Source organism: Limulus polyphemus, unplaced genomic scaffold (assembly GCF_000517525.1).
Source record: "Limulus polyphemus unplaced genomic scaffold, Limulus_polyphemus-2.1.2 Scaffold4371, whole genome shotgun sequence".
NCBI lineage: Eukaryota > Metazoa > Arthropoda > Merostomata > Xiphosura > Limulidae > Limulus > Limulus polyphemus.
Genome location: NW_013669981.1, coordinates 16,309 through 34,313, shown reverse-complemented (window position 1 = coordinate 34,313; position 18,005 = coordinate 16,309). Strand labels below are relative to the sequence as shown.

Here is an 18,005-nt window from a genome sequence, read left to right as displayed (position 1 = left end):
TGCATACTTGCTTGATGTAGGCCAAGCTTTCCCCAGTTGTTTCTTCTAACTTGTCTTGCATCTGATATTTCCACTTTATATGGGTGGGCTCTTTTTTCACAAAGACAATGTTTTTGTGATAAATATACATATACAGACAACACATAAGACAAGGACAACTTTACCTTGATCATCATTCCTTCTTTAATTTCACAAGGAAGTTTCTGTATCTGTTCATAAAACAACTGAATTTCTTCTAATGTAAGCTGGGACCCATACTTGCTGTCCACTGATTGTCTGTTTCTGAAAAAAAGAAATCATTTTGCTCAACTTCTTGTGAGAAAGTGACACTAAATTCATATTATAAATATAGCTTAAATAGGCTTGTCAAATAAAACATATTTCCTTTGAAAACGAACAGGCTAAAGATTCACCGCTATGATTTATTATATACAAAACCTAAAACAATTGTTTCTTCAACAACACTACAAAATATCTAATGAAACAATTTCTTCACAATATACTATATACTTAGTAAAAAAACTAATTTACAAATAATTGTAAAAAATTACAAGTCTAAATCACAGTTGTTTAGCTAAATACACATTTTTAGTGTTAGCTAATTCAAAACAAAATATGCTAAAAACAAAAATAGAACCAGTATCATTCTACTCAATTGCTAAGTTAAACATGTCATGTCTCTTCCAGCCAGCAAATTTTTTATTCACACACTACAGCCAAGCATGTAAAAATTTTTGATTTTAATATACACATCAGAGATAATAAATGTATTTCAAAGTTTCTGATACTAAACCATAAATCTGATACTGAACAAGTTTCTAACTCTCAACTCACCTTGTTCTAACTTTCCTACTCAGAAGTTGCTGAGCAAGAGATGAAAATTTCTCAGCATCTTGAACGACATCTTCTAATGCATCTAGCAGCTCCATTTTAGGAAATTTGTTGATTTCTGCTTCTTGTGTCAGTTCCTTTAATCCCATAATATCTGTAATCCATCACAACAAACAAATCACTAAAAAAATATTTTGAGTATCCAATTCAATTTTCCCTCCCAAATACTAATAATACTTTTACTACAGCAGTTGTAACTAATGAAATAAATTCACAATGTATAAGGTATAAACTCAACATTTTTTACAGCTATATAAGAATGAAATTCAAATAAAGCACAAATTTCAATTTGTATTAACAAGTACGCTACTTTCTTACCATAAAACCTGTCCATTTTGATGTATGCTTGATATGATTGAAAAAAATAAAAAATAAAAATCAACTTAGAATATTTACAAACTTAGCAAAATTATCCAATACAATGGACATACATGTATACAATCAAAACCTTAGGACTTAACAATTAAACTCTTTTTTTTTTTTTCAATACTTTGTGTCTAGGGTCACAAAAACCAACTAGCAAATGCATTTCTTAAATCTTCTATTGGTAGCAAAAACAATATCTATTAACATCCAAAAATTAAGAGTAAAAATTTAAACCAATACACAAAAACGACAATTTACCATGATCTTTGAACTTTACAGAATAGAACAGTAAAATATTTTTGCTCATCCAAGACGGAAAAAGAAGCTGACAAAAGAAAACTCATCAACAAATCAAATACCATTTAATGTGACAGATGAATTTAAGAACCACCAGCTTACCTAGTTTTTCATCTTCAGGAGCCTCTAGAGCATTTTGTACTCTGATAGTCCAATTATCAAAAGCTTCTGCTCTCAGTTTCAAACGCTGCAGCATTACTGGTAGTTCGTCGAGCGTGTAGCGGTATCTGATGAGAAAAACATATTACTGCTATCAGAAAACAAAACTAATTTATGGACACACCACCTATAAAATTGTAAAACAATATCAAATTATTTATTTCATTCTGAATAATTACTCAAACTACAAGTAACTAAGCTAATTTTTTACACACAAGTAGCAATCAATAATTAAATAAAAGAAGGTTTTTGGATTTGAAAGGTAATAAACTTTATAAAAAAAATATTCCAAAGTGCAGTTCATAGACTTGTTTGTAAACCTATAGAAGGTACTTTTAGAACAAAATAATACCTTAAACAATGTTTGCTTGGTGGACAACAGCACAGTTTTTCCTTGTGATTGATACACACTAGCTTATCTGAAAAACAGACAAAACAACTTTCAAGTAACTGGAATACAAATATTGTACAGGTACACAGTTGTAAATTTCTTTATTTAAAATAAAAATTCTGTAAAATGGATACTTTAACTTATGCTTAATATAAAGTGTGAATTTACCTTTTGATTTTTCTTCACTTTTACTTTTCTTATCTTTGCTGTACACTATAACACATAATCAAATCTATTTTTTACAATCTGAATAATGTTTATGCACCAATTCATATAAATAAAAAAAAACCATAAGGTACACATACGATACACTAGAAAATAATTATCATTACTAAAAATCCACTACTGTGAGAATATTTACTAAAAATCCAATACTGTGTGAATATTTACTAAAAATCCAATACTGTGTGAATATTTACTAAAAATCCAATACTGTGTGAATATTTACTAAAAATCCAATACTGTGTGAATATTTACCAAACATGTACTACTGTTAGAATTTTTACTAGAAATCCACTAATATGTGAATCTTTTTATCATTTCAAGTTTTAAATGAGCCTTAATTCTTCTGGAAATAAAAATTTTAGAATAAAAAAACTGACTGTAAATAACATGATCTATAATTTTTAAAAGTACAAAAATAGCTTCTGTTTATATACAGTTATTAATAAGAATTTGCGAGTGAAAGTAAAGTATAGAATAATGTCATTCACACCATCTCTGCTACAGCCAGTGACAATGAGGATTTCTGCCCAATATCAGGGCTCTTCAGACCAGCTAGGATATACAAACAAAGTACTAGCAGAGACATTGTTTATATTAGCAAATTGCTTGACAATAATTGTTACAGTGTGAACTGAATTAAGTTAGAGAAGTTCAATTTTTAATAAATCTATTTAATTCCCTACACATCATAATCAGGGTAATGAATTTTTAACAATATATCAATTTTTAATGTTAGTATCAGACTGAGAAATGAAAAACAAATATATCCAAAAATTTATTTAAACCAGGTTTTTCTTTCATACAGCAAAACTTCAACAGCAGATTCTCCAACTTAGCAAATGATCACAACTTAGGACTTACTAGTGTCACACGAACAGGTAACAGCAGAGAGGAAGCACGTAGTTTTACAGTAATCACACTGACGCTCATCATCTGGTAATAGTTCAAATGCTTCACGTTCAGCCTCAGTCACACCCTGAAACAATGCCACATTTTATAAAAGTATCTATTGATATTGAAAAATACTTCTCTGTTGACATTTTTTAGCACCCCTTTTTTTAGTATAATTATGGGAGTCAAAATTAGCTTCAATAGAAAAAAAAAATCAGGTTCGTCAACAAAAAAAAAAGTAGCCTCAATAACTACCAAAAGCTGTGGTAAAACGTGAAAATTAAAAAAATAATGAAATAAAAACTAAGTGGCCAACATTATAGCCAACTAATGATTGTTTGGCCAAAACACTGACCAAATAATTCCCCTTATTGTGATTTTAACCACTTCTTTAATAAACAAAAAAACAAAACCAAAGAATATCAGATATCCACTGAAAATTTTACACAAACAGGTTCAACTTACTGATACTTTTCTTCAAAACTTTATTCTTTTGATTAATAATATGTCTTATAAAAGGCACTTCTTTGATTCAGCTTATCATTTCAGAAAAACCCACCCACCCATTCAAGAAGGCATTTTCTTAATTCCTTTTCATCTTCCACCATCTTCTTCATGTCCTGGAAAGTGGCAGCAGCAATACTGATTTCTAACCTTTCTGGATCTGTTGCCATCTTACAAACTAGCTCATCATGAGAGAATACACAGAAACGATGGAGAAGACTGTAATGGGAGATACACAGACGTCCAATTGACAGCTGTAGAAGTTTAAAATAAGTAGCAGGTTTAAAAACAATTATGCTCCATTCTCCAAGAAATACAGATTAATCTAACCCCCCCCCCCTAAAAGGACATTTAAGCTTCAAAACTATCACTTTAATATTATGTAAATAATTTCAAAATTTGGAAATTTGTAAAAAAAAAGTAAGATACAAGAGATACTTTAAAAACAAGTAAAGAAGTTTTTCATCTTTCAATCACATGGTGATAAATGAACAAAAGCTCCTCAAAGCAGACAATGGATAAAATACAAAAACCAGGCTAAGTTCTACAAGAAAGGTGGCAAAAAACAACCTGCCAGACCAAGATAACTAATGGACTGATCAAAGTATAATTTCCACTAGTGGACAACACTTTCATAAACTCTAGAGCTGAGTAGTCATAAATTTACAGAAACTGACCTAATACTGAAATATGATCTATTACTTACAGATATTCACTGTACTTATAAACGACTACCTATTACTGAAGTATAACCTTAGGAGTGATCAAATCAGGAGAGACAACCTGTTACAGAAGGATAACTCTAGAAGTGATAACCAACATAAAAATAAATTACCTTTTACAGAAGGATAACTCCAGAAGAGATAACCAGCATAAAAGAAATTACCTCTTACAGAAGGATAATTTCCAGAAGCAATAACCAACATAAAAATAAATTACCTGTTACCAATGGATAACTTCAAAAGTGATAACCAACATAAATAGAAATTACCAGTTACAGAAGGATAACTCTAAGAATAACCATCAATTTAAGAAAGACAACCTGTTACAAAAGGATAACTCCAGAAATGGTAATCAACATAAAAATAAATTACCTGTTACAGAAGGCTAACTCTTGAAGTGATAACCAACATAAAAAGAAATTACCTTTTACAGAAGGATAATTTCTAGAAGCGATAACCAACATAAAAATAAATTACCCGTTACAGAAGGTTAACTCCAGAAGTAATAACCAACATAAAAAGAAATTACCTGTTACAGAAAGATAATTCCAGAAGTGATAACCGACAAAAAAAGAAATTACCTGTTGCAGAAGGATAACTGTAGGAGTTACAATCAACTTAAGACAGAAAGAAGACCAGTTGAGAGTGATCATGAAATGCCATGTTGATGATGAAGGATGACTAAGAAGAAACAAGAGTACACTAATCTTTTAGTGGATAACATCTTTAAAAAATGCCTAGAATACATTCTTACTTCAGCCTCAACTCAAAGCAAACTTTTATGGTAAATCTAAAACAACAGCTTCCACTCCTTCAATTGAAGGGTAAAAAATTATATGACATCTGCCAGCCTGTTCAAGTAGGAAAAAATGGTACAGATAAAATGTGCAGTTCAAAATCATTTTCTCATAACAAAATAACATTACCCAATCAGCAGGGCAAAAGTTTACAGCTTCTGCAAAATTGTAGCCTTGATTGAATCCAGCATGATAGGAGCGTGGAAACGTAAGTACAAATTCTCCGGCTTGTTGATCCAGTCTATAAATCTGCGTAACCAAACAACGAAATAAAAATTAGAATATAAACAATGCCACTGACACATCATAATTTCTATACAAAGCTATAAACTTTATTCCAAGAATTTATTAATGATTAACATCACAAAGATAACAGATACATTTTATTATAATTTATAAAATTTTCATATAGTAATTACTCAAAAGTCCGTAGAAATGACTGCAGAACAAGTGACTGTTTAGTTTGGTTAGTATGTTGTTGTTTTTTATTTTATTGCATTTTTGAAGGTTATAGTAATATTTAATTCTAAAGACCAACAAAGCCACTATCAATTGTCATGACATTTCAACTGCTCCAAGGCAACTAACCAGAAAAAAAAGAGCACTCTCTAAACACAGTTTACCAAACTTAGGTTAAACCTAAGAAAGAGCAGAGTTTTAAAGTGCTCATGATAAAGCCCTCACACACACAGTAGATCTCGACTGTGTACATGTGTTGACTTTATATTAACTTTTTTAATTTGAATAGTTGAGGTAAAGATTTTTTATTTCTGTTGTTAAAGTTCCCAGTCAGCATCAAGAGACATACACTGCACTAAGATACAGGCATATAGCAAGCAATTTAAATGTGTTTAGGTGTGTAATAACAGCTTACGAGTTATGGTGCAGTACCATTTTGTATCATGAAAACAAAAAGGTCTTATTAGCGCTACAGAAAGAATAATAAACAATGCATTAAAATTTAGAAATGGTATCATAACATTTTTCAAATGTAGATAAACTAAATTTCTTTACAATTTTTGAACAGCAACAAATATTTTTAAAGATTATTTTTTGATAAATTCATTACAAAGTTAATCTACTCATTGTCCTGGAATTCCTTGAAGAGAAGTACTCTCCCAAACTGTACTGAAGATTTTGGTACATATTAGGGCCAATGATAGTGCCTATGCATCCATGCAATCAGAGGGGTCCTCGAGATTCAAGTTGGCCCCTAACTTAGTACCACAAATCATTTTTATGACATATTATAAAATTTAAAACTTTTAAATTTCAGCAATAATTATATCTTTTTATTTAATATATCTTGCTTAATAAGGGAAACGACAGCCCAACAGCTCATAAAACAAACCTGTAAGTATTATTGCAGGCATGAGTCAATTACGCTATACACAGGACTTTGGGAACATTTTCAAGGGCCGTCTCAAAAGAATGTGTGCAAGTGTTCCATGGTTGAACTTCAAAGTCTAGCAACAGTTCTTTCAGACACATTTGATGTTTTTGAAATACTACACTTTAAGTGCAAAATCGATTTAATAGGAGTATATAGTGCAATGTGCACATTGCTCTCAAGATGCTACTTACATCTCCAGTGACTGTTGCATCTGTTGAGACTGAAATTAATTTAAACTTGAGATAGTCCATTTCTCAGGATCTTGTTAGAGTTGACCACACTGTCTATCAAAATGGATGTTGCAAGAAGGTTTAACTTCCAGAAAGATGAAGAAGTTTTAACAAGGGCTATTAAAAAATAAACTGTCACACTCCACTATATAAGAAGCATGTGAATGCAAAACATATATTTCTAAGTAAGACATATTCCCTACTTCCACACCAAATTTATGTGATGAAATGACTCTACAATTGAATACCTTGCAGAAAACCCTGCTATATACATAATACAAAACTAAACTTCACGAGGAGTGGATACATGATACATTTAAGTATCTTGCAGAGGACCCTATTATAAACATAATACGAGACTCAGAAGAAGTGGGTACCAGATTTGTCACACCCTTAATGTACAACCCTTACTACAACCACATACTTTTATAACAGTTAGGCATGGCCTTTCAACATGGCTTCATAGATTAAGTCTTTTCTCTATTGTCTCATGTTACTCATTGAGCAAAAACTAATTTTTGTTTTCAATTAAGCAATGTTAAGGTGTTCTAAGAAGTAAAAAATACAACTGACATAATACAAATAAATTCAGGGTGGGAGGTAGGGACTTGCAATGAAACATTATTGAAGAGAAACACTAATAACTTACGGGAACCCTTGAAGCCATAAGAATATTTGGGTTCATTATTGTAACAAGCTGGTGAAGTAAATCCGGTTGAGTTTCAAAAAGTTCTGGAGCAGCAGCCTTCATAGAATTCTCAAAATCTTCAGCTTTATCTCCAGGTACACCATACCATGTCTTAGGTTCTCCCCTGTTTTCAAAACCAGGCGTGAATAAAGTACAAGTTGGATAAAATGTCTTTCTCTTTACCATTACACTCATATATTTGTTAAATACAAGCAGAAAGATCAGACTAGTACAAGATCTGAAAATAATTATATCCAAAGAAGCCAGTTTCAATACTGATACATTCCTTTTATTTACTTCAGTATTTTCTAGAGATTCATAGACTCAGTAATCGAAAAGCTGCAACTTCAAAATCAAAATATATTTTAAACGAGCCTTTACAAGCATCTGAAAATATAATACTTATCCAAACATTTCAGAATTTTGTTTACGAGGTCTTCTCAATTTATTAAACAATTTTTTTTAAATGACACCTTAGCATTATAATATGAACCACTTAGTTACTGGATGATATCAAGCCTTCAGGCTCTTCCTGTTATATTATTTACAATAACATAACTACTTATCTATTACAAACTTAGGGTGAAAATTCTTAATCAATAACACAGTGGTAATGATGTTGATGTAGCATTGACTGCATACAGTAATTATGATACAGCCATACAATGTGTAAAAGTGATCCACAAAAGTTTAGTTTCCATTGTATTCCTTACTATTTTAATGCCAGACACAATGATAAACAGAAAGTATTTTGCTTTCATCAAAATATGTACTAGTTTTTGCATGAATTACAATGTTTAACTATGTGATTTTCACTTTTCTGTTTCCCCCAGTACATGTACAGCTTGAACTTTCATACCTTAATATTACTTCTCATAATGATATAATGTTAAGAAACTATTCAGTAAAACTGTTTGCTTATCAAAGATATTTAATTTTGTTTGTTTGTTTCTAATTAAGCACAAAGCTGCATAATGGGCTATCTGTGTTGTGCCCACCACGGGTATCAAAACCCAGTTTCTAACATTATAAATCTGCAGACTTACCACGTGCCGCTGGGAGGCAATTCAGCAAAATGAAAAACTGATTACAACAAAAGGCAAATGTTTAATCTGAACCATGAAAACTATCTCCCCTATGAAACATGTTCACTGAAATTAAACACAAGTTCAATCTAGCATATTCCTTACCAATGAAGATAGTTGATGGAATAGCTCCAATGGTCTTCATTGTGCCAGCAAAATGTAGCAAAGCACATCCCAACATAAACCCATGGAATCTGTAAGACCAAAGAATACATCTAGTTACTGGAAAATCTCAAGCACTCTTTGAAGGTAAAGAATTTAAAACATTTATTCTTAAGCTTAACAAATCATCCAAATAAACACTGTTGATTTAAAAAGTAAATTATCTTGTTGGAGAAGACATCTCGATTTATTCGTATCTTTCAACTTTGGTAGTCATGTACTTTTTTATTGTGCTAAGTCACCTTTTTTATCGCTTACTACAATGCTTACTCATCATTCCTTCAACAAAATTCAAAATGTATACATCTCTCAAAACAATACATCCTTTTAGTAAAAATTACAAATCAAAATTGGGGGTACCTAAGAAACAAGGTGAAACACTGAAATGCTGTGCAACTATAATAAACATTATTTTGACAATAAATAAAACATCTAAACACTCAACAATATATAAGAAAGTGAGTTTTTATATTGAACAGCAGAACCATCACATAATTACTGCAGCAGTGCAAGAACCACAGTAATTATCTACAACTCATTCCCAATTTTTTTTTATACATGTTATAGAAACCAAAGGTAAAGATATGTGAAGCATTTCATAAAACAGACATTTAACTTGCTTTAGAAACAATTGTGATTTTAACAACCCTGGTACTTAACTTCAATTTTTATTAATTGATAATCAATGACAAAAAGGTGATGAATAACTAATATCACATTTCAAGAAAAAAAAAAAGTATACAAAAATACAGTAAATAATCTATTTTATGCATACAACATATTTCTGAATCTTAGCTTTCAAACACATCTATGACAAAATTTTGCATTTACCAGCTATAACTACTAACATATGGTAATAATATGAACAAATGAAATCTATACCTTCATTCCATTTATATCAGCATTAATGTGTTTCAAAATCGAGTTTTCCAAGACAGGAAGATTGTTGAGGTTCCAGCCTGAATTAATATATTCCTACAGAAAATTCCACAAGAAAGATATAAGTGTCAGTAAAACAATGAACTGAATTTGTAAAGATTTACTTCACCATTTTCTCGAGGGAAAAAAATCTTGAAAATGCAAAAATCTATATTTTAATTCAAACAATCTGTCTAGGTTAGACTAGTTCTGGAGAATAACACCATTAGTAGCCTTGGGCTAGACTAAATTAAAAGACATTGATCAGGCTACATTTAAGCTAGTGGATTAACAATGTACTATTTAAATAACCTTAATGATTGTTTTTAGTAAAAAGAAGAAAAAAAAAAGCTGACAAATTAATAGTGTATAACTATTATTACAGGCATATTAATCAAGTCTACAATATAATAGTTTCTTGTGTTATAGCATCTTACTACTGGTGAAACTATGAAAATAATCCAGGAAATAAAAAGAAACTCACTTCCTCTCCAGGTACGGAACACTTGTTGGTTTTTGTGGGAAAGCCCGAACCATGTTCAAGGGTATGTATATCTGCACCATATTCAACACACACGTCTTCATTTACTGCTCTTACTAAACGCCAAAACTCTTTCTCAACCACTGAAGTAGGAACCAACTGGAAAAATGAACAACTAAGTTATTTATCTACAAAGTAGTTTCTTTTTCATAGCATTTTTAAAATGAATTAAGACAACTTCAATAACCTAACACATTGTAGTATTACCTACCACACCACATTTTGTTACTTTAATAAAGTCTAAAACAAGGTAAGCATTATATTAGAGTGGCATAACTATGTTTTAAACCATTAAAAAACTTTTAATTTACTGGAGATGATTTTAATTTTGTTTTTATGTTTATACACAATTTATTTTTTCCCAGACAGGAGAAAAAAATACCAAATTAACACAGGGTAAAAGAATTCCATGATCACTTCTTCCAGAATTGCTATTTTCTTAACTGTAACTATGTAATTATAACTTTCCAGAATCAGCTGTTGATCATGAGTAGATATAATTAATTTAAATGTTCACATGTACACCTCCCAAATATTCATTCAACATCAATTTGTATATTTATCCACTAGACTTCTTCTTATTAATGACTATCATAAAACTTTATGATGCAACTCAAATGTTGTAGTGAATTAGTGTGAACATTATGTACCATTATAAATTTGTATTAATTTCATTTTGAATACACAAATAAATTTTATTTTAGTTCTTGCAAGACACATGAGAAATATAAAAATATATTATAGATAATGCAACTTCCTCACATGAGATGGCATATTAAAGTAATCTGATTTGAACTGATCAGCCATTTCTCCAAATTCCTGAAGTGTATACTCTCTTTTTGCTTGCTCAAACCCAAATGCTTCATGGGGCTTCTGCACTACCTGAAAAACAAGTGAAAAATGAAACTTTTAAACTATTGTATATAAGATGGGTCTTTTTGACAGACCATGTAACCATGAAACTATGCATGCTGCAACTTTTAATGTATAAAAATTTGATAAGCTTTTAGTACACATTAAAAGTTTTTTGTATAAAAAAAATAGATTTTTTTAATTTAGTATTTCTTATTAAAGATATTTCTGTGAATTTACAAAGCCTTTATTGACTCAGTTCAAATGTTTTACACAACTTTTATTGAGTCAGTTCAAGTGCAAGGTGATTTTCATGTTAATAGTAAAAATACTTTTTCTTCATCATACAGTTTTCATATTTCATTTGCACAGCCTCTTAGTTGAAAATCAATTTTTTTTTCAGAAAAACTTTATATCTTATCCATTATTTTCTCTACCCTAACACCATGTTTAGTGAATCCGGCAATACAGCAAAATAAAAAATTGAAAAAATATGAAATAACTCTAAAAAAAAGTATCCTACTTTCTTTCTAGCATGATTGCACATTGTAACAGACTGTTTATTGTTACAGCCAAATCTAATACTATTCAAAACATCACTCACTCATTTTATTGTTTACAGCTGTACTTTACACTATCATAGTAAGGGAAAAGCTATTGTCACAGTAAGATAGTTTTTTGTAAACAAATAATCAAGTTACCAGCACGCTCATCGAATTCAACAATCACGGTATCACAAACATTTTGTTTCACTTAAAATTTCTTGGCTAACCTAACAAATTTCCAACATTCATATATTAGTGACTTTTATATCAAATAAATAAAGATTTACAAAAAAATTAGAAATTTAGTATTTATGTCTGGGCTCTTGTTTCTTGCTTAATAAATACATAAAATATAATATCCTAAAACACTATAATTAATCTGGCTCTCTAACTAAGTTATGAGTGGGTTAAAATAGTTATGTTAGCTGGCTGAAATGATCTCAGCAATAGCAACAGTAAAACTGTAGGCCTAATAATGAAAAAAACTGTCATCAGAACGATGTAGCCTTGTATGGCATTTAGTAAATTAAAATTTTCTCTTCCTATTGGTTAAGAATAATCCAAAAGCATATGTCACAAACAATTATTTACATTTTTTGAAAGGCAGGATGTGATTGGATGGGGGTGGAGTCATGGTGTGAATTTGAATTTCTTGAGTGCATCTCAGTAAATCAAGAAGATTGGGAGGTTATAAATTTACACTATGGTTTAGAAGTATCAATAAGTGTGTAATTAGTGCCAAACTTAGAGGTTAATATAGGGATAGGTAGAAAATCTAAAATGGGTAACTTGGATTAAAGAAGTGTCACTTCATACAGAGAAATGAAGATTGAGGATTTCTTTAAATACTTCCTTTCGAAATTAAGAAAGTAAAATTTATATAATATTAAAATTTGAACTATAACCTACATCTTGATGCCAAGTTTATGAACTATATTGGTAATAAACTTGTGTAATTCATTTTTGAACATACCTCAGTAAAAGGTCATAACATGTACTTTGACCCATTCTGATATTATAGGGTTAATATCATCAAATAACATGAAATATTTTCAACTTAACATAATTTTGTAAATAGTACAATTTTCATAAAATTCTGATTTCTTGGATATTCTTCAATACAACATCAGTAATGAAGTGTAGGTGTATCATGTGTATATGTAAATGAAAACTCAACGAGATATACTTTTTACGTACCTCTGCAACACACCGTGGACATCTCCAGTCTCCTTTAGGTATTTCATGCAAAGGTGGAACAAGGCAGAAATTGTGGTAGCTGTCATCACATCCATCACAGAGCAACATATTGGCTTCAGCATCTCCTCGTCCACACACAAGGCATACAATGAGATCAATCTAGAAAGAAAAAAAACCTCAAGCACAACTCAAACCTTTAAACAGGGAGAAGAAAAAGCTTTTTTTTTTTACAATCTATGGAAGAAAAGTTTTAGCTGCTTTTTTTGACAATCATGTAAGTTCTATCATCTGACTTTACTTTGGTACCAATTTCAAATAACATTTATTTTTAACATCCAACCGCTTATAACATCATTAAAATTTTCTTAATACCAAACTCACAAAATTAACTGAATTACATAAACTATCACATTACAATGAACATATAGCATGAAAAAAAATTGTTATATATCAATTTGTAAAAATTTACTGTGATTTCAAGTATGAATCATGTAGACACTAAGTAATATTTTTCTTATGACTAATTTTATACAACAAAATCTTTATTTCAAGAAACATTTTATTACTACTTATCAGCAATAAATTGTAAATCATGACCTTAGATTTATCTTATTATTTAACAAATAAAACTATGTTAATCAAAATTTATGCTTATCACACAATTAGACAACACTTAATCCAGTTCTGTCAGACTTATTAATTATTTAGGAAACTTTAAATCGTTTCAGCCGTTCTCTGTCAATCAGCTTCTCCCTTTCTTTCTGCGAGTGTGTTGCAAAAGAGAGAAAATCTAACCATGTTTCATGAAAATCCAAGAAAATTGTCCCGATTGTCTCAAAACATCAAATGTCACTATATAAACAAACCTAAGCAATGTAAACTGAAGTAACAACTTTTAGCATGAAAGTTCTTTTAAATACTTTAGGTATTTTACTCAAAATCAAGCACCTTATAATTATATATACATCATCCAAAAGTACAGCTAACAGACTTTCTGGTGGCATCAACGGTTCTTGTACAGCTTGTATTATTGAAAATAATTTACATTAAGAACTAATAATTAACTACAAATGCACAAGTTTATTCCTATTTCCTTACTTTCAATACTATTTAACACACACAGATGAGTCTCTATTTTGTGTGCATAAAACTTGACAGTAAGAACTATTTTAATTCCATAAGACTGATTAACAAGCAGTCAATTTTTTTTATGAGTAGTGCAACTTGATTTCATATAATTTTAAAATCTCACCACAATACTTCAATCAACAGACCTGTCTAAAAACTAAGAGCCAGGAAACATTACAAGTTCAAAATGATGATTAAGTGATTATTATTATAACAGGTAGTAAACATCAATATTTTAGTTTCCAAACATTTTTTTTCATGATAATAATTCTTATATTCTTTGTAACACAATATAATTATACTTAAGTAACCACAAACAGTTTCACATTCTGATTCTTAGTCTTCCAACTTTGTCTTAATACAAATATTAACAGATCCACAAGGCTAAATTCAACTTACCGTATTGCCCCTAATTAATACCCCCTCTCTGATTATCGTCTCCCCCCCACAGTATTGTTATAAAGCTTACCTTGCATGACAGCAATAGTAATCCAACATATAATCCACTTTTACTACCACCATTTTGATTTGAACAAAAAGAAGAAAAACAAACACACACACTTATTAGCATTGATATCAACAAATCAAATGTGAAAAATAGAATCCAGAACTGCACAAATACTATAATTAGTACCCCTCATCCTCGTTGCAGTTTGCAATGCCCCTGGGGACATTAATTAGGAGCAATACGGTACCTGCAGGTAACTTAATCTAATAACATAAGTGCATCATGATGCATCTACATCTTCTCAATATAATACCACTACTATAACTTGTTCCCTAAATTCAAACCACACTTTTCTATACTCAACCACCACTACAGCTACAAAAGCAACAGTAGAAAAAAAAATTGTCAAAGATATCTTGCAAGAACTTACTGGATTAATTTTTCCTTTTAATTTACCAAGATTATATTGAGATGACAGGAACAATGATGAAAAGCCATGCTCTCTACCTATAAAACAAAAAAAATGGTTTGTGAAGATGTCAAATGGCAACAACATAAGTCATTCATTTGATGCTAAAAAACAACACTGGTCTACTATATTATGAGCAGTATTTTTTTATGTACTTAACCTTCCACAAACATGTTACAGCTACACACATTCACACTATACATTAATAAAATGTTTCTCCAACCTTTGTTCAAAAACATTTAGTTTTATCTATGCAACTCTTATAATTAAACAACACATAGGTCATTAATAATCCTGTATAACCTACATAAGTTCCTAATGCTTTGCAAAATAAGTAATTCTTATTCTATTAAAAATATTGATGAGCAACATTTCTGAAATATATTATCCACATGACAGTTAATGTATTTTTTGCTATATACTTAAATGCTTGGCAGCAATTCAGTTAAGAGCTCCTGATTAAAAATAAAATAACTTAAAACTTTGGAAGTTTTGGCACAGAAAATGGAAGAACCAAATTCAGATATATGGCTGATATATTACAAAAACAACATAAACAGTTTCTTTTACATATACACCTTAAAGTAGGTTGCAGTACAAGACAAAAGTCAAAACAAACATTTTTATTTTTAGATAATTCATAATGCTCCTAAAATATTTCTGAACAAACAAAACAAAAATATAAGACTTTGTAGAGTATGTACCAAAAAATAGACTAACAACTTAGGTGGGTTATGAGTAAGGGAAGTTGATAACTACTGCCTTAACTCTCTCGCTGCAAGGTCAATTGAATTGACCAAACTTGTAACCACTTTTTATTTGTTATTGTTTCAATACTATAACAGTATGTGCATCTTCAAACATTTGGCAGACTTTCAGTAAACAAGTCTTCTGTACACAAAAAATCAGATTTTTTAATGAAGTATTTTTACTAAAGATTTGTCAGTGAATATATATATAATTTTTTACTATTCTAAGTGCAAAGTAATTTCCACGTTAACATTAAAAATACTTTCCAATGTCTCAAAAATCTCAAATTTTATTTGTATAATCTCTAAAACCTCCTAAATAAGTTTCAAATGTTTTTTCAGTAAAACTTTATATTCTATAACCACCAAAAAAAAACACGAAATAATTCTAAATTAACCATTTTTCTTTCTAGAATGACTTCAAACTGTAACATGAAACAACATTTGTTTATCCTAAATAGCTTTAAACTTGTAACAGTATGCATCTATTTATACTTAAATGTTATTGTTTTATTGCCCTTTGAAATTGTCTAACTACTATTATTGCCATTATAAGTTGTAAATCACTTGACAAATGTGCAGCTAACATTACTCTATCAAATAACATTATGCACAAACTACTCACGAACTGCTCACAAGTGTATCTCGTTAAAATTTTAATTATTATTTATTTTACCTAATCTAACCTTAACTAACATAAAAAAATTTCTATTTTTAACATTTGTTACTTTTATTATAATAAATAAAGAATACACATGAAAAACAAAAGTACTTACCTGGGCCTTCTTTTTTTTTTGCTGTCAACTGTTGAGAACATTTAACCCTACTATTTTTTTATACAAACGGTAGTACTGCACTAAATATTTTTTTTATTTAATTAACCCTTTTGTGACGGGCTCAGTATAATATATACGAGTTAAGTATTTATACTATAACTTTGAATGCAGTAAGTGTATCTTCACAAAATTTGGTAGCCTTTTAGTAAACATTACAAGTCTTTCATACATGAAAAATAATATTTTTTAGAAAAGTATTTTTATTATAGATTTGTTTGCGAAAATATCAAGTCTATTTCATTACCAGTCCAAGTGTGAAGTGATTTTCATATTATAAATAAAAATCTATTGTTCTTCCCAAAAATTTAAAATATTATTTGTATAATCTGTAAAGCCTACTAAATACATTTCAAATGTTTGTTTTCACTAAAACTTTATATTTTTTTCTGTTATTTTCTCTACCCTAACTCTATGGAGTCTGTCAATTTGACTGGCCTCGTTACCACCAAAAAAAATTAGGAATTAAATTTAAATTATGCAATTTTCATTCTAGAATGACTACAACATGAAAATACAAATGTTTATTCAGAATAGATTAAATCTCACACCATTATACATTTATACATATTGACCTTTCAGCCAACAATAAAGAAGTTACAATGATGCAGCACATGTGCACTCGTGATATCAGAACCATATAAAATATAATTTGGCCTTTACAAAGTGATCCGTCTTGGCTGTGTTTTAGTGGTAAGTATTTTATATAATACAGTCTCATTCCAATTATTATACATTACTTACGTATATACATTAATACTATTTACAAATAAGTTCTTCAACTTATTTTTCTTAAAACATAGAACAGTAAATAAAGTAAAGCAAACAATTATATCTTCTAGTTATGACCTTTGTACTCATTTGACTTGTCATAGGTTGCTAAGCCTTATGAAATTTCTTGCAAAGAGGATGTGAAAAGAAAATGTTTTTTAGGTTTTATATATACATTTTAAATAACCCAAAATAATCATAAGTTACTATATCGATACCATAGAATTCCATTAGAATTTATGAAGTTTAGTAACTAAGCTGTATTTCAGTCTAAAAAAATATGAAATTTAGAGCAGACTAAAGACACAACCTACCTCCTTGAAATCCTGTTTCAAAAGAACAAGATGATGTCCTAACACATGAAAATGGATGAGAAAGCAACTAGGGGGAAATTCTTTCAATTGGTTATTCATTTCATATATAGAAGTAAGGGTAATTAAGGAAGCATTTACAAAAATTGAAAGATGTGGGCCGGGGACTACTGTGTTTGATTTAGTACATGAGCAATATCTTAGCAAATACAAAAGATGAGAGGTTCTTATTTTATATTCTAGCTTGTCAATATCGGTAGTTTGACATCACAAAAATTGATGTTTAACTGTGCTTTTTTTAATATTTACTTTTAAATTAAGAAATACACTAATGTATAATACTAAAATACTAAATTATGATCTACAATTTGATACCAAACTTATTGATAAAAATTCATAAAATAGTAGTTCAATAAAATTTCGAATGCAAGTCAACAAAAGT

At 29.8% G+C, this 18,005-nt stretch overlaps 1 protein-coding gene across 1 annotated transcript in view; it reads right to left on the bottom strand.

The window, feature by feature from the left end:
• Positions 1-18,005, bottom strand: part of LOC106471050 (lysine-specific demethylase 5A-like) — a 61,632-nt gene that overhangs the window by 29,253 nt on the left and 14,374 nt on the right. Inside the window, 14 exon segments of the mRNA XM_013931634.2 lie at positions 165-282; positions 835-985; positions 1,657-1,781; positions 2,066-2,132; positions 3,191-3,305; positions 3,784-3,978; positions 5,373-5,492; positions 7,516-7,678; positions 8,745-8,833; positions 9,684-9,776; positions 10,204-10,359; positions 11,023-11,142; positions 12,855-13,013; positions 14,861-14,937. Coding sequence (XP_013787088.1) covers positions 165-282; positions 835-985; positions 1,657-1,781; positions 2,066-2,132; positions 3,191-3,305; positions 3,784-3,978; positions 5,373-5,492; positions 7,516-7,678; positions 8,745-8,833; positions 9,684-9,776; positions 10,204-10,359; positions 11,023-11,142; positions 12,855-13,013; positions 14,861-14,937 — 1,748 coding nt within the window.